Source organism: Rhipicephalus sanguineus, chromosome 10 (assembly GCF_013339695.2).
Source record: "Rhipicephalus sanguineus isolate Rsan-2018 chromosome 10, BIME_Rsan_1.4, whole genome shotgun sequence".
In the NCBI taxonomy this organism is placed as follows: Eukaryota; Metazoa; Arthropoda; class Arachnida; order Ixodida; family Ixodidae; genus Rhipicephalus; species Rhipicephalus sanguineus.
The window spans coordinates 136,342,455-136,367,670 of record NC_051185.1 but is presented as its reverse complement, the minus strand read 5'-3'; the positions used below and the strand labels follow the sequence as shown (position 1 = coordinate 136,367,670).

Sequence of the window (25,216 nt, the reverse complement as noted above, 5' to 3'; positions counted from 1 at the left end):
ATGTTTTTCTTAAAGTGTAGTAGTAGCAGTTATATGTAGCCACCTCGCCCGATCGTCAACGGGCGAGGTGGACCGGCAACGGCGCGAGGACCCTGCCGTACGAGAGTTAAATCACACTAAAAGACATACTTTGCGGGCGATACACTCTAGTGAGCTTTCAACTTTTCGTCTTAATGTACATGATAAAGAAATTATTTCTACGAAAAACGCAAGGCACACCTTGAGCAATATGTTTGGTTTTGGGACGCGAAATGGAACCATGAGGCGATGCGAAGCCGGAGCACTTGCACGATCGCGTTCCGTTGGCTTTCGTTGGGCATGCTACCGACCTCGCGTCGTGGAACGCGCGTCCTGTCTTCCCTCTAGCCTTGCCTTTAATTCGCACAGGGCGAGCGGGGAATGCGGTCGCTCTTGGCGCTCTTTCGCTCGGGAGCGGACTTCTTCCTTGCATTTCACCGATCACAAGTGATAATGAAGGGACCACGTAAACCAACAGTACAATAAAAGTTTGATGTTTAATATATACACGATGTTTCACACTCTTTATATTATGTACTGGGCGCATTTCACGGAAGAGTTTCACGGTTTACAGATGATTCCCTCCGTAGCTTCGCCCCACTCATCATCATTCACCCCGTGGATATGCTGTGATTTTTTTATTATTTGACGATATGGCGCGCAAGGTCACGCTGAGGCGGCGACGCCCTTTAAAACAAATTACACATATTTTGAAGCCACAAATCCTACTCGATCGTTGCAAGCGACGAAGCGACTATGGTTGATCTGCGGTTGCCGCGCGCATTTTTTACCCTCAATGGCAATAAAAACATAGGTACAATAAAAGAGCTCCTGCATCCTTTGGGCGTCCGCATATCCGCCGTGGACATCCGTAGGACACCTGCTGGATTGCCAATTAGTATGCGCCTTAAAGTCCAGCGGATGTCCGCTGTACGCCTATCGGCTATTTGCGGAAGACCACTGGACGACCAAGACATCCAGAAGTGGTTATTCAGTGGACGTCCATCGGTGTTTAAATGCCCAATGGGAGCTGGTGTGCCTGCATCTCCAACAGCAGGACCTTCCCCAAGCAGGGCCATAAAGTCACGGGGATCTGGTGGAGCAAACTGAAATAAAACAGCAACGATGCTGTATGATTAGCATGAAAACAATCCTCCCCAGTTGCAACATCTCTTCACTTTCTTGCGTCCGTGTTTCTACGTTCTGTATTTAGAGTGTAAGGGGTCTAAAAAAGGCACTCACCTGCACTGTAGCGACTTCCGTCGTGCATGCTACAGCTGGTGTGCTTGCATCTCAAACAGCAGGACCTTCCCCAAGCAGAGCCATGAAGCCACGAGACTCTGGTGGAGCCAAGTGAAATAAAACAGCAACCATGCTGTATGATTAGCATGAAAACAATCCTCCCCAGTTGCAACATCTCTTCACTTTTTTGCGTCCGTGTCTCTACGTTCTGTCTCTAAAGTGTCAGGGGTCTAAAAAAGGCACTCACCTGCACTGTGGAGACTTCCGCCGTGCATGCTACAGCTGGTTTGCTTGCATCTCCAACAGCAGGACCTTCCCCAAGCAGGGCCATGGAGCCACGAGACTCTGGTGGAGCCAACTAAAAATAAAACAGCAACGTTGCTGTATGAATGGCATGAAAACAATCCTCCCCAATTGCAACATCTATTTACTCTATTGCTCTTTAGGGTTTTTCCATGTGCACTTGCTGTTTCAGTGGTTTTTAGCGTTGTGTTCAACAAGTGCACGTCATCTCGTTCTGAAAATTCCAACTACACATTTTTTTTTCGAATATTTCTACAGTCGCTGCAACAGTTAACAATCCCTTTCCCCCGGCGTAGGGTAGCCAACCGGACTGCTGTCTGGTTAACCTCCCTGCCTTCTCCTTTTCGTATTCCTTCCTTCCTTCCTTTCTCATCGAGGTGACGTATGATTATATTGTGCACTGTGTACGACCAAATTTATGTTTTGAAAACTGAATACTGGCGTGGCATTTTTTTCGAAGAAGAAGGGAGCTCACCTGGGTTGTGGTTACTTCCACAGTGCATGCTACAGCTGGTGTGTCTGCATCTACAACAGCAAGAACCTCAGACACGTCCATGGTATCACCAGACTCTGGCGAAGGCGACTGAAAAATGTAACAGTAACGGCACTGTATGAATGGCACTAAAAATTTTTTTTTTATTGAACAGACGCGCCAGTGAAGTACCATGCAGTTGTGTAAAAATAAATCAAAATTACTTTTTACGCTCAGTCCCATCTGCAGAGTCATTTCCCCCTATACATACCACGACAACAATTCGCAAATTTTCAATAAGACCCGTTTAAACAAGCAAGCTGTCTTAGTTAGGCAACATCAGGAAATGTACCATTTTTTTATTGAAGCAGGCACAATGATGCAAGAAAATGTCTCTCACGGTGAAAGCTGCTCTTAAATTTGCTAGTCACATAAATCCCGATAGAAAATATACGTAACAAAGTACTAAAAGAAACAGTCATTAAAAGGGTATGGGCTTGAGCTTGTTGGTAAGGCAAGCTCTGAGAAACCCGCGTGCCAGAAGAAACATGCAACTCGGTTTGTTCCCTGCAAAACAGGAGTGGTGTACGAGATCCCGACGTCCTGTGGAGGAATGTACATCGGTCAGACCGGCCGGTGTGTGAATGACCGCCTACGAGAACACGCCAGCAATCTTGGAGCGAAGACCGGCAGCAACTTGGCAATACACTGCGCTAGGTGCGGGTGTAGCCCCGATTTCCAGCAGACGCGCATCGTTCGCAGTTACCGAGATTCCCGAGCCCGAGAAATATATGAAGCCTACGAAATGCATAACGTCGGGTCAGCATGTGTCAGTTCACCTTCGATAGCGTTAAAGAGATTAGCTATCTGCACCGTTAATTTCATGCGTTGTATAGGGTAGGGTGCATGCGTTTTTGCAATATCTCTCCCCCTCCTCTCATGTGAAAAGCCTATTTATTCGTGTTCGCACAAATAAAAAGCATTGTTGGCAGTTCAGCGCCTGGTCCTGTCTTACTTTCTGTGTCCTCGTACTTTACACGCTGTTTCGAACTCATAAACAGAGTCATCCTATGGGACTACATTCATTAGCGGTGGGATACGTGCATTGTGGCTCTGTAGCTTTCTCTTCATTGCCACAGAAAGTTGTCCCCGAGTATCCGCCTCGTGCGCTGCTGCTTTGAGCTGTACTGGTGGCGCCACCAACGGCGAACGGTGGCGAAAGGTGGATACGCGCGGCTCATAGAAGCCGTGGGCAAAGCGCCCGTTACTCGCCGTTTTTCTATAAATTTTGCATTCTGGTTTGATATTTGTACTGCCGACGCTGCTCCACTAGACAACCATGCCGTTTGTTACGTCAAATGTTCTATATTATTTGTTTTAAAATGACAGGCCCGTTTTTTTTCTATGCGTGCGCGCGATGCACTGCGCACGTTTCTTACGTGCATGTGTCCAAGTTGTTTGCGTGATCTGTTAACACAGATGAAATAAAAATTGTTGCAATACAAAACAGCATTCTTGTTTCATTGAACACCCCAAACAGTACAACAACAATAAATATTACGGCTGTATGCCTGCTTAAGAAACGCACAAAAGACATGCGTTTTTATATTCGCCCAACACTCGTCGCACTCAACTAAGCCAAGAAAACCGAAATCTAACTTGCTGAACGTTTTAACAGCCGTCACACAGCTGCATATTAATGCGTGAAAGTACTTCAGCAAATGACCAACAAACATTCACACAGCGTTTTTAGGGGCGAAGCTCCTTAAGGCGGCACCCGTTCGTCCCTCGTAGTCGTAGTAGTGCGTAACCAGTCGTAACGCTAGTACCAGATCTTGACCTCCAAGGTGGTGCCGGTGGGAGATTTTTCCTGTGCGTTGTTGAACAATAAAAAATTCGCAGCGTGTGCGTGAACTAAAAGCCGAATTCTTCTGTCTCTCATTCCCCATTAGCAGCCATTGGCACGTTCCAGTAGGAAACGTTAGTAGAAGTAGAAGTGTAAGTGTTAGCTAAAAGCCGACTTCTTCTGTCTCTTATTCCCATTAGCAGCCATTGTTTACCTCCAAGGTAGTGCCTGGTGAGATTTCTCCTGTGCGTGATTAAACAATAAAAATTTTGTTCAAAACGCCGTTGATTGATGAAATAAACCAACGAAAGACGCCAGATGTTTTCTAAAAGCAAAACGAAAGAACGCCAGATGTTTCTAAAGCAAACACGCCAGCTGCTTAACGAAAGACGCCAGGTGTTTTCTAAAGCAATGGTTTTCTAAACAATGAAAATTCACAGCGTACATGTAAAATTAAAGTGAGCTGCAAGTCGTCATAACTCATCGAACCTTTAGTATAAACGCGCCCGATCTCACGTCGGTGATGATGTACTGGGCAGAATTCACGGAAGATTCACGGTTTACCGATGAACCTCCGCAGCTTCGCCCACTCATCATCATTCACTCCGTGGATATGCTGTGATTTTTTTTTGTTCACAGACCGTGTTAACATATGAGGAAGTTCTAACTGCATTGCAGTCACATATTTCGGAATATTTTTTTTGTCTTTATTTGCTTCCATTGTAAACGTCGTTACACATCGGCAGGGGCTAAGATAAAAGCTGCTCTAGGCAGCTTGAGAAGCTCTTAGCCCCCGGTGCTTTATGGCGGCAGCAGATGGCGGAGATGGCTTAAGTGACGTGATTGAGTTTTAAGATCCGGATTTCCTCTACAGTGAGCGACATCAATTACACAATCAAGCAAAAAATTACAAAATAATGTAAAGTACATCGTTATTAGCACAGGTAAGGAAGGAGTCGATTATCGGACAATGTGATTTGACAGCATGATAACACACTTCTTACAGGTTGTGGTAACTTCGAACAACAGGAAAAATGTGCAACAAAAAATGTCCAACATTTCAACAGACATGCTCAACACAGGTTCAACAAACGTTCAACAGAAAATGTCTAACAAAAAAAAGAAAAACTATGAAAGTGATCGCATAAGCGATACTAGTTGAGACCGTGTTATGTTTGAGGTTAAAAATCCAGCATTTTCAAGTGAATTCAGCAATCTCGGTAATCTATTTTTTATCATTTGCATACCATAATTTGTTCTTGAATTTGGTACAAACCATAGTTCACCGTAACGGGTAGTATAAGTAGCTGTATTTTTATGTAGAGAGGCTATTTCGTTAAATACGCTATTTTGCGAGTTTATGTTGGAGTGCCATACGCGAAGCAGGAATCGATTGTATAGGGAATAGATAGTGGGGATGTTGTACTGCATGAAAGGTGCTCAGTGCGACGTTGGTATGATACATTTGCTGATACATACGTATTATCTTATTCTGTAATATATGTATTTTTTAAGGTTCGTTTCAGTTGTGGTGGCCCACACGAGGTGTGCATAGTTGATGTGAGTTGCAAATAGCGAGTGACAGATTAGTAGTTTTACAGATGTGGGTAGACGATATCTGTTCCTATTAAGCATTCCTGTGATACAGCTAAGTTTTTTGTAACAAGGTCGATGTGTTGATCCCAGTTTATTGTGCTGCAAAAATATGTCCCTTATACTTTGATTTCTTTAACTATTTCTATGTGGCTGTTGTACATCACCAGGGTGTGAATGTGCGGAATTTTAGGGGCGAAGCTCCTTAAAGGCCAACTTCGGCGATTTTTTGGCCATGTCAAAGTAATGGTGCTTTGATGTTCCTGAGACGCTCCTGTTACGGGCCCGATAGCAGAAATACTCGGCAAATTGGAGAATAATTTTAAACAAGCAAAAAAGCGCAACACCGAAACCGAAACCCAACCGAGTATGCTGTCTACGTATGACGTAGATGTTGTTACGAACGAACCGGAAGTCGTGCAAGGCATGCCGGTCACGCTGGCGCCGAGTATGAAAACTGTGACAGCCGGGACGACCAGCGAAGCGCCGGCCAAACCAACGCTGTCTGTCGCCTTGTGCACAGCAGACGCTCGCTGTAGCGGCCGAAGCGCCGAAGTTAGCGGTGCCCTCGGCTGCGTCACTTCCGCCGCCTTCCCAATACTGACGTCACAGACGCAATGTTGCCAATAATTGTGGGAAGCCAGGAGGGCGTTTGAAGACAATCTTTAAAATTTATTTGCAAACAATCTGCGCATGTCACAAGCCTGTAATTTGGCATAAACTACAGAAACGTGCAAATGAGCGTACCCAGCGAATTTTATTGAGATCCATCGACCTCGAAAAATCGCCGGAGTTGGCCTTTAAAGCGGCACCCGTTCGTCCCTCGTAGTTGTCGTAGTCGTAGTGCGTAACCAGTCGTAACGCTAGTACCAGATCTTGACCTCCAAGGTGGTGCCGGTGGGAGATTTTTCCTGTGCGTTGTTGAACAATAAAAAAATTCGCAGCGTGCGCGTTAACTAAAAGCCGAATTCTTCTGTCTATCATTCCCCATTAGCAGCCATTGGCATGTTCCAGTAGGAAACGTTAGTAGAAGTAGAAGTGTAAGTGTTAGCTAAAAGCCGACTTCTTCTGTCTCTCATTCCCATTAGCAGCCATTGTTTACCTCCAAGGTAGTGCCTGGTGAGATTTCTCCTGTGCGTGATTAAACAATAAAAATTTTGTTCAAAACGCCGTTGATTGATGAAATAAACCAACGAAAGACGCCAGATGTTTTCTAAAAGCAAAACGAAAGAACGCCAGATGTTTCTAAAGCAAACACGCCAGCTGCTTAACGAAAGACGCCAGGTGTTTTCTAAAGCAATGGTGTTCTAAACAATGAAAATTCACAGCGTACATGTAAAATTAAAGTGAGCTGCAAGTCGTCATAACTCATCGAACCTTTAGTATAAACGCGCCCGATCTCACGTCGGTGATGATGTACTGGGCAGAATTCACGGAAGATTCGCGGTTTACCGATGAACCTCCGCAGCTTCGCCCACTCATCATCATTCACTCCGTGGATATGCGTTGATTTTTTATTCCTTTGGCGTGAAAAATTACCGCTTTAGTTTTATCACAATTTATTTTTAGATGACTTTTTGCTGACCAAGTCACCATGTTCCGGAGAAACTTATTGGCGCTCTTCATTAGTGTAATGTAACATGGAGATGAAATGAAGACACTCGTGTCGTCTGCATATATGATATACTTAGCATTGTTGTAAATTAGGACAACATCATTTGTATTGTTACGGGGAAGAAACTGTATACGCAGGGTATATTTGACAGCAAAAGAGTACAACGCTGCCGCAGTCCAAGCGCGTTCCGCTCAGCACTTCGTCGTCGTCGTTCGCTGCCCTTCTCCGCCCGTGACATTACCCCCCGGCGGGAGAAGCACCGTCCCGGTGCGACCAGTTCTAGGGGCGAGAGTGGTACGGTTTAAGTCGCGAGACATGAACTATATCGCTCGTGGCTGAAGCTGTCGCTGACAGAGGATTGAGTGGAGCGATCTCATAGGTCACGCTAGTGACCTTTCGTATGACACGGTAAGGGCCAACATAACGGGACATCAGTTTTAGGGGCGAAGGTCCTTATGCCATGGGTCGGTCCATCCTCCGTTTGTTTGTAGCGTTGTAGTAGCCACCTCTAGCTCGCGAGAAGCGCGCGTTCTGGTAGTAGAAGAAGAACATGTTTACTAGCGAAAAAAGACGTGTACGAGAACAAGGAATACAGGACAACCGCGACGTGCAGTAATCTCCGGGGTCGCTGCTCTTGCTGTGGTTACCATTACGACGTGTTGGTCTATGCGAAAAAAATCACAGCATATCCACGGGGTGAATGATGATGAGTGGGGCGAAGCGAACTCGCGCTGCAGCACGGCGATGGCATTGGCGCGAGCGGCACGGTGGCGGCGATCTAGCGTTGTCCTGTATTCCTTCTTCTCGTCCACGTCTTTTTCCGCTAGTAAACATGTCCTATTATTCACGTTACCAACTAGCCCAACTTTCCGCCTTAAAAGCAGAAGAAGAAGACGACGTTGGCGAGTGAGACTCTCGTGCGTGTTCTCCTGTGTGGCACTCTTTCTTCTTTACTACGTCTCGTGTTTTCAACGACACCCGAAGACAACTTTTCAGAAGTAACGCGCCATGAGGCTCCCTCTTGGCACGTTTTCCCTTTAGCTCGGAGTCGCCAGATGGAAGACAAGGCTGCGGAACGCAGGGCATGGAAGGCGGCGGCAGCGCGCGCTCGCAGACAGAATCCTGAGGTGAGAGCCCGCGAGGACGAAGCTGCACGTCGACGCCGCGAAGCAGAATCCGCCGTTCGAGCCTGCGAACCCGAAGCTGCTCGACAAGCTGCACGGCTGCGGCGAGAAGACCCCGCCGTTCGAGCCCGCGAGGCCGAAGGTGCTCGACAAGCTGCACGGCTGCGGCGCGAAGACCCCGCCGTTCGAGCCCGCGAGGCCGAAGCTGCTCAACAAGCTGCACGGCTACGGCGCGAAGACCCCGCCGTTCGAGCCCGCGAGGCCGAAGCTGCTCGACAAGCTGCACGGCTGCGGCGCGATGACCCCGCCGTTCGAGCCCGCGAGGCCGAAGTTGCACGGCTGTGGCGCGAATCGGATCTTCAAAATGTGAAGGACCGTGAAGTGGTGAGAAAGCGCGCGTACCGGCAGGCAGAACCCGAGGCTGTGGGAGCACGTGAAGTGGCTGCAAAACGCATCAGGCGGGCTTTGCCCGAAGGCGCCGACGCGCGCTTCCAGCGGGACTTCCTTGATAACAGTTTCAGCCATAGTTGCGGTCTGTGCAACAGATTGTGGTTCTCAAACAATCTAGTCACAATATCTTCCGTCAAGAAGGACCACGCTCGCGCCAATGCCATCGCCGTGCTGCAGCGCGAGTTCGCTTCGCCCCACTCATCATCATTCACCCCGTGGATATGCTGTGATATTTTTCGCATAGACCAACACGCCGTAATCGTAACCACAGCAAGACCAGCGACCCCGGAGAGTACTGCACGTCGCGGTGTCCGCGATTGTAACCACACTTTTGGTTAACCTGCGAGGCGCATAAACGACCTTGGGCGACCTGGCGGGCAATGTTAGCACGCGCCAGCGCATCACGAGCATAAGCAGTCGATGAGTCGGCGTCAGAATGCAACATAGTGTCCATGGGTAAAGGCGGGTCGTAGCCAAACAACAGGTAAAAAGGTGAAAATCCAGCTGTGTCGTGGCGCGAATGTTACAAAAGGTAGGTTGATGTTCCAATCGCGGTGGTCCTCAGAGACGTACATTGCAAGCATGTCTGTCAGGGTACGGTTCAGGCGTTCGGTGAGGCCGTTCGTTTGTGGGTGGTACGCTGTAGTGAACTTGTGGTGGGTCGAGCAGGATCGCAGGAGGTCGTCGACTACTTTAGATAGGAAGTAGCGGACGCGGTCCGTGATCAACTGACGAGGAGCACCATGACGCAGAATGATTTCATGATGAAATCGGCTACATCAGTAGCGCAGCTGGTAGGGAGTGCTCGTGTGACGGCATACCGCGTTGCGTAGTCGGTAGCGACGGTAATCCACCTCTTACCGGTGGCCGACACGGGAAAAGGTCCGAGAAGGTCGAGGCCGACTCGGAAAAATGGCTCATCTGGGACTTCAATGGGCTGAAGACTGCCAGCAGGCAATAGCGCACGTGTCTTGCGCCTCTGACAGAGGTCGCACACCGCAACGTACTGTCGCACAGAACGGTAGAGGGCAGGCCAAAAGAATCGCCGTCGAATGCGGTCATACGTGCGTGACAACCCTAGATGGCCGGCGGTGGGTGCATCATGAAGCTGGGCCAAAACATCCGAGCGGAGATGCGCAGGAACAACGAGCAAAATGAGCTTCGTCAGGGCGGGCGTTGTAGCGGTGCAAGATGGCGTTGCGAAGGACGAACATCTGTAGGGAGCGGTCAGGCTGTGTAGGTTGAAGACCATCTATAATAGGCCGCAAAGACGAGTCGCGGCGTTGCTCAACAGCCATAACATTAACATAACTTTATTTTCCTTAAAGACCCCCGAGGGGTCTTTAAGGGGTGGGTTAACATATAATTTTTTTTTATTGCCACAAGTTTTTATCTTGAAAAATGGACACATAGTCGATAAAAAAATGATGATGAGCATTCAGTGGTGACGACATCATGGGGAAGGTCATTCCAGTCTGCTGTCCGTACAAAGAAGGACTCAGAAAAGGTGGTCGTCTTAATGCGCGGCCGGGCAACTTGAAGTGAATGGCACGTGCGGTGAGATATGCGGGCCGGTGGAGCGATGTAGGGATGACGAAGCGTGCTGTGAAAAAATTTATGAAAAAGGCTGAGACTAGAGATGCGGCGGCGGATGTCGAGGCATGAAATAGCCGATTCTTTTTTGAGCGATGTTACACTGGTATTGTATGAGTACGAAGAATGAATGAACCTGATGGCACGGCTTTGAACTGCCTCGAGTGAGTCGATCAGATAGGCTTGGTAAGGGCTCCAGACTGCAGATGCGTATTCCAATTTGGACCGGATAAGGGAGTTGTAGGCGTGTAGCTTGACATTTTTAGGTGCGTGCCGGAGGTGACGTTTCAGGAAACCCAGAGATTTGTTCGCTGATGATATAATGTTAGTAATATGCGCGCGCCAGTTCAGATCATTACATATGGTGACACCGAGATACTTGTATGACTGCACGTGTTCGAGGGTAACGCTAGCAATTACATAAGGGAACAGAAAGGGGTTGTGGCGGCGGTGAAATGAAACGGTCTTGCATTTGTTGGGATTAAGTTTCATGAGCCACAGGTCACACCATTCTTGCACGTGGTTTCGGTCATCTTGGACAGCGGCTTGATCGGTGGGGTTGGTGATTGGGCGCTATATTACGCAGTCGTAGGCGAATAAACGGATACAGGAGGAGACACATGAAGCTAGGTCGGTTATGTAAATCAGGAAGAGAAGGGGCCCGAGAACGGAGCCTTGGGGGACACCTGACGCTACTGGAGCGGGTCTAGAGTGTACTTCATTGATGGAGACAAACTGCGAGCGGTTAGTTAGAAATTCCTCAATCCAATTTACTATGTCAGGATGTATATTTAAAGATCTAAGTTTCATTAAGAGCCGCTTATGAGGCACCGTGTCGAACGCTTTCGAGAAATCTAAAAATATTGCGTCCGTCTGCAGATTAGTGTCAAGATTGGCATGCAAATCCTGAACAAAGAGGGCTAATTGGGTTTCGCAAGAGTAACCCTTACGAAAGCCATGCTGCGCGGGTTGGAAGAAGTTATTGCCGTCAAGAAAATGAATGATTTGGGAAAAGATGACGTGTTCCATGATTTTACAGGGTACGCTTGTTAAAGAAATGGGACGATAGTTAAGAGGGCTGTCTTTGTTACCTGATTTGAAGACCAGAGTGACCTTCCCCATCCTCCAGTCGGCTGGTAAGTGGCCGGTGTGAAGTGACTGTGAGAATATCAGCGACAGAATCACTGAAGAAATACATTTAGTGTTTTTAAGAATTTTGGAATTAATTCCGTCCACACCTGCCGAAGAAGACAGTTTCAATTTTTCAATGACAGACATTATACCCTCTGGGATAAATGTTATACGCGACATAGAAGACAGGACACAGTTCGGTAACACAGGGAATGGCATAGGGGTTTCGTGGGTAAACACAGATGAAAAAGCAGTATTGAATAGCTCAGCGTGTTGAATCTACCGCGGGAAAACGTTGGCGGGAAACGCCATGCCGTGCACAAGACGCGCGAAGAAGCGGGCGTAAGGCGGGGCTGCGCGTGAGCACGCAATAAAAGAAGGAAGAAGTATTCAACCAGGGCAACACGGGTGTCGGCCTCTTCTCTGTCGCTACATTATTGGTGCCGAAACCCGGGAGAAGGCCGACATCCCCTGCACCGATGCCGTACCGAGGATGAACAAGTTACGCAGACATCGAGGTGTCCTTCGCGGTGCCACTACCCGACTCCTGTCCGAGGCGAGCGAGATCCTCCTGCAAGACACAGTACCGTCTTCCGCCGACTTGCAGGAACTCATCAACGAGCTTCGCGAGAAGGACTCCGCGCTCGCTGAACTGGACAGACAGATCGCCTACGCCCTTGATGGTGAGGAGTTTGACGAGGAAATTACGGGCGCGATTGAGTACCACGAGAAGATCGTGAAAGCCGTCAGCAGGCTTCGGTCCGCGCTTGGCGCGCGTGCATCGGTTGGTCCTACCGTCCTCGAAGCCAACCAGTCGAGGCACGCGCGGACAAGAGATGGATCCAGCAATTCCATGGGAGCAGCCCACTCGGACGTGACCAGTCAAAACCTCAACGACCAGCGTAGGCCGCGAGCACCAGGCCTACAAGACGCCCTGCCGAACCTTCAAGTACCCGTCCTCAGCGGCGAGAGTAGTGAGTGGCCGGGGTTCCGGGAGCACTACGAGGCGACCATTAACACGCACCCCGATCTCACCGGTATCGAGAAGTTCGAGTACTTGAAGACTTACTTGGCCGACACAGCGAAGCGAGCCATCGAAGGAATACAGCTGAATGAAGCCAACAACAATATCGCCGTCAAGGTGGTCATCGAACGATATGGCCGAAAAGGCCTCCTCATCGAGGAACACACAGACAGCTTGCTTGCCATTGAATCGGTCCAGTCACCGTCACAAGTATCTAAGCTGCGAAACCTGTACGAGAAAACACAGTTCAGGAATGGCTGTTTGGACAGCCTTTACACGCCGTCTGCAGAGTACGCGGTTGTTTCGCGTCGACTGCCGATGCGCTCATTGCCAGAGGACCAGGCAATCTTGTACCGTAAGCGCACGAACACCGACACAGACGTCGCAGACTCTGCGGGGCATTCAAACGAAGAGCAAGTAAAGGCAATCCTAAAGTTCATTAAAGTGGAAAGTCAACGGCAGAGACGAATGTCAGGTGAGGGAAGTACTTCAGGGAAAGCGTCAGCAAACCGCAAGGCAACGGACACCTCAACATCGCCTCATCTACCGTTCACCATAACAGTGACAGCGCAGTCATCATCGCCAGGAGCTACTTCAAGGCCTAGACAGACCGTATGTCCTCTCCGCGGCATGCCAGAAGACGGGACGCGTGACTGCCTAGCCACAACATCAGAGGAGTAAAAGCGCAGACGGCAATTGAGGCAGGTCATCTACTGGAACGAGCCTCTTCCTCCTGACGTCGAGGACTTGTGGAAGTGGGCATCGGAACTTCCCGTTCTTTCTGACCATCGCTTTTCACGTTACCCGGCATTGACATCTGAAGACCATAGAGGCGTGACAGTACATGACCGCCCTCTAACGCAACTCTGCGAGGAAACCAAGGATGCACGGGCGCTGACACCCTCGCACCTCCTAACCGGCAAGCACGTCGTTCGGCTACCAGCAAGAACTGCAGGGTGTTTCTCTGGCTCCACCGCGCATGACGTGCGAAGGCGTGTGAAGTGCGAGCACGAGCTTCTGCAACGGTTGTGGAAAAGCAGGAAGAAAGAATATTTACTTCGCCTGCGCTCCGCTCATCAGTGCCATCGCTCTTCGTTCCGACTTCACGTTGGCGATATTATGGTTATCCAGAATGACAACGTGCCGGTACTGCAATAAAAGTCACTAGAGTGGTCAAGGCGTATCCAGGCAAGGACGGCATAGCGAGATACTTCAAGCTCGCCTACCGAAACGACCATCAAGTCCGGCGCACGGCTCAGCGGCTGTACCTACTGGATGTAAACGACCACAGCGCGGCCCCGGGAGGATGTTGAATCTACCGCGGGAAAACGTTGGCGGGAAACGCCATGCCGTGCACAAGACGCGCGAAGAAGCGGGCGTAAGGCGGGGCTGCGCGTGAGCAAGCAATAAAAGAAGGAAGAAGTATTCAACCAGGGCAACACGGGTGTCGGCCTCTTCTCTGTCGCTACACAGCGCTCTCAAAATTACCAATATCGTCTCCCACTTCACTTTTCAATGTAATGCTGTGCGTTTCCTGCGGATTAATTATTTTCCAAAATTTCCTGGGGTTATTAGTAAGTATCTTGTGCAGGTCTGTGTGAAAAAACGAGTGCTTGGCGCTGCGTAAGGCGAGCAAATATGCTTTTTCAGCCGCATAGTATTTTTCCCAATTGTGAGCACTGTGTTTTAGCTTGGCAGCCCGAAATAACCGTTTTTTCTTATTTTCTAGTCTTTTCAAGGTTTTTGAGAACCTTGGTTTCTGGGAAGACGTGCGAAATGTAGTTGTAGGTGTGAACTTTCTTGCTAACTCCCCTATTTTGTTTTTGAAAATTGTCCAGTTGTCTTCCACCGTTCTGCTCGAAAGACGAGCTTCAAAGTCTGGTAAAAAGCCCTGAAGCTCGTTGTTGATTGCCTCGTAGTTCCCTTTATCATACAGACTGATAGTCTTCGATTGAATCTGGCTGGGCAAGTGACTGAAGTTGAAGACTGAGTGTATAACCTTATGGTCGCTGATTTCGCGCAGGTATGTAAGCGAAGATAAACTTTCAGGATGTGTTGTTAATATGAAGTCTAATATGTTCGCTGAACTATTTGTCACGCGGGTTGGCTCCAACACCAGCTGTGTGAGGTTGAAGTTTAGGCAGATATTCACAAGTTCTTTTGCTTCCGCACTTGTTCCTGACAAAGCTGCCTGGTCTTGCCAATCGATGGCGGGATAGTTAAAGTCGCCGAAAATTAGGACGCGCGCGTTGGGATGTTCCAAAATGAGATGGTTCAATATGTTGTTAAATTTCTGTGGAAAGTCTGGGCTGCTTTGCGGGGGCCGATAGCACACTCCAAGTAGCAAAGTTAGTGGCGTACAACGAATGAGAAGCCATAGGATTTCTAAGTCAGTCGTAATGTCGACGACTGAGCACGAGAGTAGCTTACTAGTGGCGATTAGAACACCTCCCCCACGGGCGCCTTTACGATCGTTACGAAAAAAAAATTACACCATCTCCCGCTAAAGGGGACCAAGAGGCGATGCGAAGCCGGAGCACTTGCACGATCGCGTTCCGTTGGCGTTCGTTGGGCATGCTACCGACCTCGCGTCGTGGAACGCGAAGAGGGACGCTACGCGCGTCGTATCTTCCATCTAGCCTGGCCGTTAATTCTCACAGGGCGAGCGGGGAACGCGGTCGACAGGTGGGCGAGAAGGGGGCAGCGTAGGAGAGGAGGGAGAAGGGGAGGGGACGCGCATGCGCTCGAGCTCATCGCGGCGTTGCGCAGGAGAGAATTTCGGCATGTCTAGCCCGCGTTTCAGAAGAAGAGTGAAAAGGGGGAGGGGAGAGGGAAAGTGGAGAGGGAAAGTGGAGAGGGGAAGTGGAGAGGTTGAGTGGCCAGGAGGTGTGTGGAGAGGGTATGCGCATGCGCAGTAAGGGTGGTCACGCCGCACACCACCACCATCACCACCACCACCACCACCCCCACCACCGGATTGAGCTCCGCCTTAAGATACTTCGCATCTAAAACGTCGAAGTTCGGGAGATCGGTCAGGATTTCGTCATCTGTGACGTCACCAGAAAGCCACGTTTCGGTGAGCACGACTATATTGCTGCTATATGACGAGACAAGACTACATATTTCCTCGTGTTTTGAAAGAAAGCTGCGCACGTTAGTGTAGACCACGGAAGTAGTGATATTTGCTCGGGCGTCATTACGGGGGCGGTGTGGCAGTTGGCTATACTGCCTGGTTTGCTATGGGATTTCTTTGACTGTTTGCGATACTTCATCGAAGGCATACCGCTTTGAGCCAAGAAACAACGTTTTGTAAGGGCATGAAAAAGCGGTCGACTTGTTTCTAGCGAAGGCTATAAGGTGTTTTCGTGCATTTTGGACCGAACGTGAGAAATTCTGCCTGATTGCGTAAGTTGTACCTTTCAGTTTTTTGCCGTTAGAAAGGATCACTTCTTTAGTTTTAAAAGATGTAAATCTTACTATGATAGGACGCTGCAGGCCAGCCTTGTAGCGGCCGAGCCGATGCGCCCTTTCAATTTCCTTCGGGTCAATTTTTATGTTTAAGTGCTCACTGCAGAGGTTCATAATTAATCCTTCCGATTCCGAGAAAGTTTCAGAGTGGTTAGTATCTGGAAGTCCGTAGAATAGCAGGTTGTTGCGTCGCGAGCGATTTTCAGCGTCCTCAAACCGAGCCTCTAAAGTTTCAATGTGACGGCTGGTGGCAGCCGTACTCGTATGTAATGTCACTAGTTCTGATTGCACAGTTGAAAGGGTTTTGTAGTGCTCCTCCAACTGTGCTATTCTATCACTTAGGCCACAAATAGTTTTTTCCGTAGTATGCAGTTGCACTTTTAAGTCTTGCACTTCGGAAAGGAGTGCAGACTGCCCGGTAGATATTTTTTTCAGCTCAGCAAGAATTACAGGATCAGTAGGCCCTGGGTTGGTTTCTATGTCCCCTGACAGTAGCAGTAATAAACAGTGAATGGTATCGAGACATTCAAAAGCAAGGCATACACAGTACTTCGGGCTCGGCAGCTGGACCAGACAGTAATTACTTGATTTTTTTGAAAACAAAGAGCTTTTTCTACCAACCTGCATGGCAAACAGGAGCGGGTTAGATGACTGTTCCGTGGCGTAGCCACCGAGCCCACAGCGCGCCGCGCGGGGATGTTCCGGTTTTATAGCTGTTGGTGATGCTGATGAAGATTGGGCTGCCAGTGGCTGCTGAATCCATAGTTCCTCGGGCGGGGGCGCCGCTTGACAGGCCAGTGCGTCGATGTTGAAGCCGCATTGGGTAGGCGTATCCGCGCTGATTTCGAGCCACAAAGGCTCACAGGCTGCTGGTCTGTGAGGCACTGTGCCCAGTGAAGCAGAGGCAAGTGCGTGAATGGCAAGCATCACGTACACCTGCATGGCAAACAGGAGCGGGTTAGATGACTGTTCCGTGGCGTAGCCACAGAGCCCACAGCGCGCCGCGCGGGTATGTTCCGGTGTTATAGCTGTTGGTGATGCTGATGAAGATTGGGCTACCAGTGGCTGCTGAATCCATAGTTCCTCGGGCGGGGGCGCCGCTTGACAGGCCAGTGCATCGATGTTGAAGCCGCATTGGGTAGGCGTATCCGCGCTGATTTCGAGCCACAAAGGCTCGCAGGCTGCTGGTCTGTGAGGCACTGTGCCCAGTGAAGCAGAGGCAAGTGCGTGAATGGCAAGCATCACGTACACCTGCATGGCAAACAAGAGCGGGTTAGATGACTGTTCAGTGGCGTAGCTACCGAGCCACCGAGCCATGTTGACGAAGTCGGTAATGGAGAGAACGAGTGCTTCATGGTCATCTTCCGTCGTTTCAGGGGGATTGACTGGGTGCCGAGACAAGCAGTCGGCATCCTTGTGAAGTTGTCCAGATTTATATGATACCGAAAATGTGTACTCCTGTAAGCGCAACGCCCAACGCCCGAGGCGTCCCGTGGGGTCCTTGAGCGAGGAGAGCCAGCAAAGCGCATGATGGTCTGTAATAACCGTGAAGTGCCTGCCATAGAGGTACGGTCGGAATTTCGTGATAGCCCAGACGAGAGCTAAGCACTCTCATTCGGTGATCGAATAATTTTGTTCCGATGGCGACAAAAGGCGGCTTGCGTACGCAACGACGCGGTGCATGCCCTGTTGCTGTTGTGCAAGCACTGCGCCTATACCGTGGCCACTGGCATCGGTACGAAGCTCCGTAGTGGCAGAAGGGTCGAAGTTCTCCAGAACTAGCGGGTTGGTGAGGATTGCAACGAGGGATGAGAAAGCGTGCGCTTGTTGTTTGTCCCAAGTGAATGCGACGTCCTTTTTCAGTAGGCGGGTCAGAGGATGGGCCACGTCGGCGGAATTCTGAACAAAGCGACGGAAGTAGGAGCACAGTCCAAGAAAACTGCGGACGTCATTGGCTGAGCGGGGAGTGGGGAAATCTCGAACTGCTCGGACTTTCCCAGGGTCTGCTTGCACGCCCGCAGCGTCAAGAAGATGGCCGAGGACGCAGATTTGGCGTTGCCCAAAGTGACATTTCGACGAGTTAAGTTGATGGTTAGCGCGTCGGAAAACATCAAGCACTGTGGACAGGCGAGTAAGATGGTTTTCGAAGGTGATGGAAAAAACAATAACGTCGTCCAGGTAGCAAAGACAGATGGACCACTTCATGCCGCTAAGGAGAGAGTCCATCATGTGCTCGAAGGTCGCGGGAGCATTATACAAGCCAAACGGCATCACTTTAAACTGATAAAGTTCATCAGGGGTCACGAAGGCAGTCTTCTCTCTGTCTTGGTCGTCCACAGCGATCTGCCAGTACCCTGAGCGCAGGTCAATTGACGAGAAATATCTGGCGCCGTGCAAGCAATCGAGTGCGTCGTCGATACGCGGGAGAGGATGCACATCTTTCTTGGTAATATGGTTGAGATGGTGGTAGTCAACAAAGAATCGCCAGCTATTGTCCTTCTTTTTAACAAGGACAACAGGAGAGTACTAGGGACTAGAAGTGTAACGAGCGTGTGGCGCCCTGCCTAGCCTAGTTTCATGACCTCGCCAGGTTCGGCAGGCAACCTTGGTCGTGCGTGAAGAATAAACACTGACGAGCGCGGCTCGGCAGTCAGTAGCTGTTACCCCGCCATGCGTTTGGGTCGTCCTTGTTAGAGCGCGGGCGCCTCGGCCCCCCTCGTCCGCGGTCCCGGGGCGGATCGTGACACTGGCGACGAGTACAGTCAACGTGTCGACCCAGGCCATCGAGAGCGGCAAAACAACGCCCCCCGCATCTGCCGCCATGCCGCTGTACGGAAGGCTCGAGCCGTTCGAGGGAGACGGGTCCGCCTGGCCCATCTATGAGGAGCAAGTTCACGTGTTTTTCCGCGCTAACGACACGCCCGAGGAGAAACAGCGGGACATTTTCCTGGCAAGTTGCGGAACCCAAGTCTTCAGTCTCCTGCTCGACCTCCTAAAGCCGGCTACACCGCATACCAAGACGCTCAGCGAGCTGCTCACTACCCTGCGCTCGCACTTCAGTCCGGCGTCGTCCACGCTAATGGAGCGTTTCCGCTTCAACAACCGGAGCCGCCGGGAAGGGGAGAGCCTCGGGCAGTTCGTCGCCGCGCTACGAGGTTTGGCGAGTACCTGCGCTTTCGGGGACCAGCTGGACTCGCTGCTACGGGACCGTTTCGTCTGCGGCATAAACAGCCCCGCCATGCAGACACGTCTCCTGGAACTTCCCGACCCCTCGCTGGACGACGTGGTGAAAGCAGCGCTGGCGATGGACGCGGCGACAAAAGACGCCGGCGAGATTGCGCGTGCGGCGTCAACAGAAGCGGCGGTCAACAAGATGGTGGCAAGGGACGGTATATGCAGTCGCTGCGGTGACGCCCATTCCCCCTCACAGTGCCAGTTCGTACATTCGCAGTGCTTCACGTGCGGAAAAACGGGGCACCTTGCACGGGTATGCCGAACGGGGAAGCAGAACAGCGCACCACAGCAGCAGCCTGGATCAAGCCCAGGTTCCACAACAGCCCGCGGTCAGGGTAGGCGTCGCAAGTGGCGGCGGGGACGTGCGGCAGCAGGCTCGGGTTCCTCCGCGGCCAGGCTCAACGTCGTGTCCGAGAACCCGCCGATTTTCGACATGTGGCACACAGGCCTTGTCCCGTCGTCTGTGCCGCCTTACGTGCTGACCGTCGAAGTTTGCGGGCGCCCCATTTCCATGGAACTGGACACGGGGCCAGTGTGTCGGTCATGGCTGGCAAACTTTTCAAAAGGACCTTCCCCGGAGTGGCCGTCGAGGCTTCAGGCGTCATGCTGCGGAGTTACTCCGGAGAGCTTTCCCAGGTCCAAGGCCAGGCCCAGGTCAGCGTTCGTTTTGGCAACAGGGAAGCAACCCTTCCTCTGTATTTGACCAAGGGGTCATCACCGACGCTGCTCGGCAGAAATTGGATTTGCGCACTGGGTGTTCGGCTGCCAGAAGGCCAGGAAGCAGCCCTACATGGCTTACAAGACATCCCGAGCCTCCTAACAGATTTCCAGTCACTGTTCCAGCCAGGGGTGGGCACATTCGCCGGTACGACTGCTGGCATCCATGTACCCGAGGGAGTCCGGCCTCGGTTTTTCAAGCCTCGCCCACTGCCGTTCGCACTGAAGGACGGGGTAACCCAGGAGCTGCAACGGTTACAGCGAGAAGGCATCCTGGTACCAGTTAAGACTGCGGAGTGGGCCGCTCCCATCGTTCCAGTCCCCAAGCGAGATGGTGGTGTCAGAATCTGTGGGGATTTCAAGGTTACGATCAACCCCGTCGCTACCGTCGAAAAGTACCCCCTGCCTAGGATTGAAGATCTCTGGTCGGCTTTGTCTGGTGGCCAGAAGTTCACGAAGCTCGACCTCAGAGACGCGTACCAGCAGTTGGTGCTCCAGGAGGCCTCACGGAAGTATGTCACGATATCGACAACTATGGGGCTTTTCCAGTATACGCGTTTACCATTTGGAGTGACCTCGGCACCAGCCATCTTTCAGAGAGAGATGGACAACCTCTTCAGGGGCATGAAGCACGTGGCAGTGTACTTGGACGACATCCTCGTCACCGGTATTGACGATGGAGACCACATGCAGAATCTGCACAACGTGCTGGCCCGACTTCAGGATGCTGGTCTCAAGCTCAAGCGGGAAAAGTGCGTGTTCATGGTTCCCAGTGTAGAATACCTCGGACACGTCATCTCCCAAGCCGGCCTGACTCCGGCCCCCCGCAAAGTTGAGGCTGTTCTGAAGGCGCCGAAGCCCCGAAACAAGAAAGAGCTGCAAAGCTACCTTGGTCTCATCAATTTCTACAGGAGGTTCCTGCCCAACCTGTCTGCGCATCTACAGCCACTGCACATTCTGCTTCGAGATGGCCAGCATTGGGTGTGGAAGAAGGAGCAGGACGTGGCCTTTGAGCACAGTAAACAGCTAATCACCAAGGCACCGGTGCTGGTGCACTTCGATCCAGCCAAGCCTGTTGTCCTTACTGTAGAGGCATCACCCTATGGTGTAGGAGCCGTCCTAGCGCACAGAGACAAGGATGGCCAAGAACGCCCGGTGTCGTTTGCTTCTCGACGTCTTCACACAGCAGAGCAGCGTTACAGCCACCTGGACAAGGAAGGCCTCGCCCTCATGTTTGGCGTCGAGCGTTTTCACCAGTACCTGTGGGGCCGAAAGTTCGAGGCAGTGACGGACCACAAACCACTGCTGGGGCTACTGGGGCCAGACAAGGCGGTCCCCGTGCAGGCATCACCTCGAGTGGTACGATGGGCCTTGAAGCTGGCGGCCTACAGCTACCAGTTGGTGTACCGTCCGGGAAAAGACCTGGGACCTGCCGATGCCCTGAGCCGGTTGCCGCTGCCAGAGGTGCCTGCTGCTGTTCCAGAGCCAGCTGAAGTGCTCATGCTGGAGCATGCGTACCCAGAGGTACTCTCCAGGTCTGCTGTGTCGCAGGCGACCAGTCGGGACCCGGTCCTGTCCCAGGTGGTGAAGGCAGTATCCCGAGGGGAGGAGTTGGTGCAGCAGCCCTACAGCCACAAGGCCGCTGAGCTGAGCCTGGAGCAGGGCTGCCTACTTTGGGGTTCCAGGGTGGTGATCCCACAAAGTCTCCGGTCCAGGGTCCTGCAGTTGCTGCACGCGGGGCATCCTGGCGTGGAAAAGACAAAGATGGTGGCCCGGTCCCACGTTTGGTGGCCTGGACTGGACCAGGACATCGCTCACATGGTGCAGAGCTGCCAAGTCTGCCAGGAACATCAACGGGCCTCGCGTCATGTGGAGATCACCCCATGGCCATTCCCACAGAGGCCCTGGTCCCGCCTTCACGTGGATTTTGGGGGCCCCTTCAAAGGCCACTACTTCCTGGTGGTAGTCGACGCATTTTCAAAGTGGGTAGAAGTCCTACCTGTCACCACTCCGTCAGCAGGTGCGACCATTGCAGCACTTCGGCAGGTTTTTGCAGCCCAGGGGCTGCCGGACATCATAGTCTCCGATAATGGGCCCGCTTTCGCCAGCGCAGAGTACCTGGCCTGGCTGACAAAGAACGGAATCCGCCGAATGATGGTTCCTCCGTACCACCCTGCTTCAAACGGTGCAGCTGAGCGGGTGGTGCAGACTATTAAGGACAAACTTAAGAAGAGCCAGGCTGGGGATTTCCGTACGCAGGTCGCCCGCATACTCTTCCAGTACCGGACTACACCTCATGATGTCACCGGCCGTGCCCCCTGTGAGCTTCTGCTGGGACGGATGGTGAAGACACCGTTGGACATTCTGCATCCAGACCTCCGGTCTACGGCGCTCCTCAAACAGCTGAAGCAGAAGCTGGCTGCTGACAAAGGGTGCCGTCCTTGGCCATTGCCGGAGCCTGGAGTGCCCCGGTCTCGCCTGCAAGCTCCTCCTCTCTGCTCGTACGAATGCAGGATGGAACCACATGGCACCGGCATGCTGACCATGTGAGGGCTAACCGCGGGACCTGGCTTGCATCCACGGCAACACCAGTTGCGGCCAGTGAGACAGCCATTTCGCAAGGGACAGGCGCCTCCAGTGGTGCGCCACTAGTTGGGCCACCGGTAAGTTCAGTGCCATCTCTGCCAACCACAGCAGTGTCTCAGGAGGAATCAAGCGTGGCACAGGCAGCACCTGGTGCTACAGCACCTAGTCCCTCAACACCTGTACCCAGGCGGAGCAATCGACGACGAAGGGCACCAGACCGCTTTTCGCCTACCTAAATGAACGTCGAACCGGCTGGGACTTGTATTTTTTTATGTTGTGTACAATAACTGGGGGTGAGGGGTGTAACGAGCGTGTGGCGCCCTGCCTAGCCTAGTTTCATGACCTCGCCAGGTTCGGCAGGCAACCTTGGTCGTGCGTGAAGAATAAACACTGACGAGCGCGGCTCGGCAGTCAGTAGCTGTTACCCCGCCATGCGTTTGGGTCGTCCTTGTTAGAGCGCGGGCGCCTCGGCCCCCCTCGTCCGCGGTCCCGGGGCGGATCGTGACAAGAAGAGGGTTCGATTATGCCCTTATGAAGCATTTTATCCCCCTCCCGTTCTATAATAACACGCTCCGGTGCTGACACACGTTATGGCCGTCTGTGAATGGGTCGAGCATCACCGGTATCAATGCGATGGGTGACCACGGATGTCTGGCCCAAATTACGGTGGCCGAAGTCAAAGATGTCCTGGTAGGAAACGAGGAGGCGACGGAGAGCAGAGACTTGCTCTGAAGTGAGCTCTTCGGATATCATTGGCGTGAAGCGGTCGCAAGAGGAAAGTGAAGCGAATGACGGCATTGAAAAATCTGGTGGCGCATCTGTGGTCAAAGCGGAAACTGTATGGTCGGCCAGTGGTGTCAGATGTGCAAGTGACATGCCGCGAGGAAGCACTTGCGTCGAGAAGCCAAAATTTAGGACGGGCAAAGAAGTTCGATTGGCTGTAACTGTCACCACCGTGTTGGGCAGCGTGACATAGCGCGTCATGGCGACGTCAGGAATCGGGACAGCAACATAATCACCATCGGGTACTGGTGGGAATGGCGAGAGCTGGACTTGAACTGCGGCTTGCGGCGGAAGTCGAAGGAACTCGAGGGATCGTAGACGAGGTGCGCCGGCAGGAGCGGTATCTGAGAACGAAGGGAGTTCTAGCCGAAGAAGTCCTGCAGAGCAGTCGATAAGCGCAGCGTGTGTGGTAAGAAAGTCAATACCAAGCATGAGGTCATGAGGGCAATTTTCAAGTACAGCGAACAGAACGGACGTGTGATGATCACAAATTGTGATTCGCGCAGTGCACATTCCTAGTACAGCAGGAGTACTCCCATCGGCTTTACGGGCGGTAGGACCAATCGGGGGCGTCAGAACTTTTTGGAGGCGGCGGCGGAGGTTTGAGCTCATGACAGATATTTATGCACCGGTATCAATAAGAGCAGTCACAAGTAAACCATCAACGAGAATTTCAAGAAGGTTACGTCGCTTGTCCGGAGTAATAAGAGGTTTTGCAGTCCAAGTCGTGTATGCAGCGTCACCTCCGGGGGCTGCACCAGAGGTTTCCCGAGTGGCGGTCAAAGGGAGACCGAGAGCGGCTAGGTTGGGGCGAGCGGGACTGGCGACGCTGGGGCGATGGCGATCGGCTGGTTCGATGTTCTGAAAAACGCTCCGCACTTGTCTCAGCGCGAAAGGACGGATCATATGGCGCACGTTCGGAGCGGGATCCCCAATTGTAGAAGCTTGGTCGAGGTGATGAGGTCCAACGGCTGCGGCAATGGCGGGCTACGTGTCCTATCCGATGGCACGTGAAACATATGGGCCGATCATCAGGTGTACGCCATTCGGCTGGGTTTCGTCGCGGCGCAGTGGGGAGGGTCGGAGTAGCAGCAGCGACGACTGGAGAAGCCGAGTTGGGAGTAGCATTAGCACTTTGAAGGTTTGGTGAAATGCCCATATTCGCGATCTCTTGGCGCACCACGGCCTGTATAAATGAAACAGTAGCGCGACTGTTTCCGGTAGTGTTGTCGTTGGACATAACAGGAGCCATAGCCTCTAGTTCGCGACGGACAATCCTGGTGACATTTTCCGGAGCTGGTGGTTGATGTCGCGTGGGTAATTCTTCGCAGGAGGACGTAGCTGCCGTGTTGGGAAGACGATCAAACCGGTGAATGATGCGCCTACTTTTTGCATGTTCGAAGCGACGACATTCTGCAATGACCGACTCCACAGTCGAACAATCCTTGCACAGCAGAAAATTAAAGGCGTCATCGGTAATTCCCTTTAGCATGTTTCCGACCTTGTCCTCTTCAGGCATGTCCTTGTCTATCCTGCGGCACAAAGCCAACACGTCCTGGATGTACGCGATGTACGGCTCTGTGGAAGTCTGGACACGGGATGCAAGCTCTTTCTTTGCAGCTGCTTGTCGTCCGATAGGCTTCCCAAATAAATCGAGTAATTTTTGCTTGCAGACATCCCAACTTGTCAACTCTTCTTCATGCGTCTCGTACCAGAGTTTTGCACTGCCACGCAAGTAGAAGACGATGTTGGACAGCATCAGCGTTGGGTCCCAGTGGTTGCTGCTGCTGACGCGCTCATACAGAGCCAGCCAGTCGTCGACGTCCACGCCACTTGTGCCGTTGAATGTGCCAGGATCACGGGGGTGCACCATAACGATCGGCTGTGGGCCTGACGGATTTTGTTCACACTGGGTCGCTTGGTCCGCCATCGTGGCAGCTGCAATGCGCCGTCCGCTGCGAAGATCCGGTTCCTGGTGCTTTCTAGCGAGTCGTGCCCAGCACTTCCACCAAAGATG

At 51.8% G+C, this 25,216-nt stretch overlaps 2 protein-coding genes across 2 annotated transcripts; one reads left to right on the top strand and one right to left on the bottom strand.

Moving 5' to 3' along the window:
- Positions 1–15,430: 15,430 nt before the first annotated feature.
- On the bottom strand, positions 15,431–17,157 carry LOC125760093 (uncharacterized). Its single transcript, XM_049419757.1, has one exon. It carries the CDS (start codon positions 17,134–17,136, stop codon positions 15,649–15,651), a length of 1,488 nt encoding a protein of 495 aa, XP_049275714.1. The 5' UTR covers positions 17,137–17,157; the 3' UTR covers positions 15,431–15,648.
- A 1,543-nt stretch (positions 17,158–18,700) lies between these two features.
- On the top strand, positions 18,701–22,380 carry LOC119406757 (uncharacterized protein K02A2.6-like). The gene is made up of 2 exons (XM_037673489.1): positions 18,701–19,767; positions 19,848–22,380. The coding sequence occupies exons 1-2, from the start codon at positions 18,701–18,703 to the stop codon at positions 22,378–22,380; spliced, it is 3,600 nt and encodes a 1,199-aa protein (XP_037529417.1).
- Positions 22,381–25,216: the final 2,836 nt, after the last annotated feature.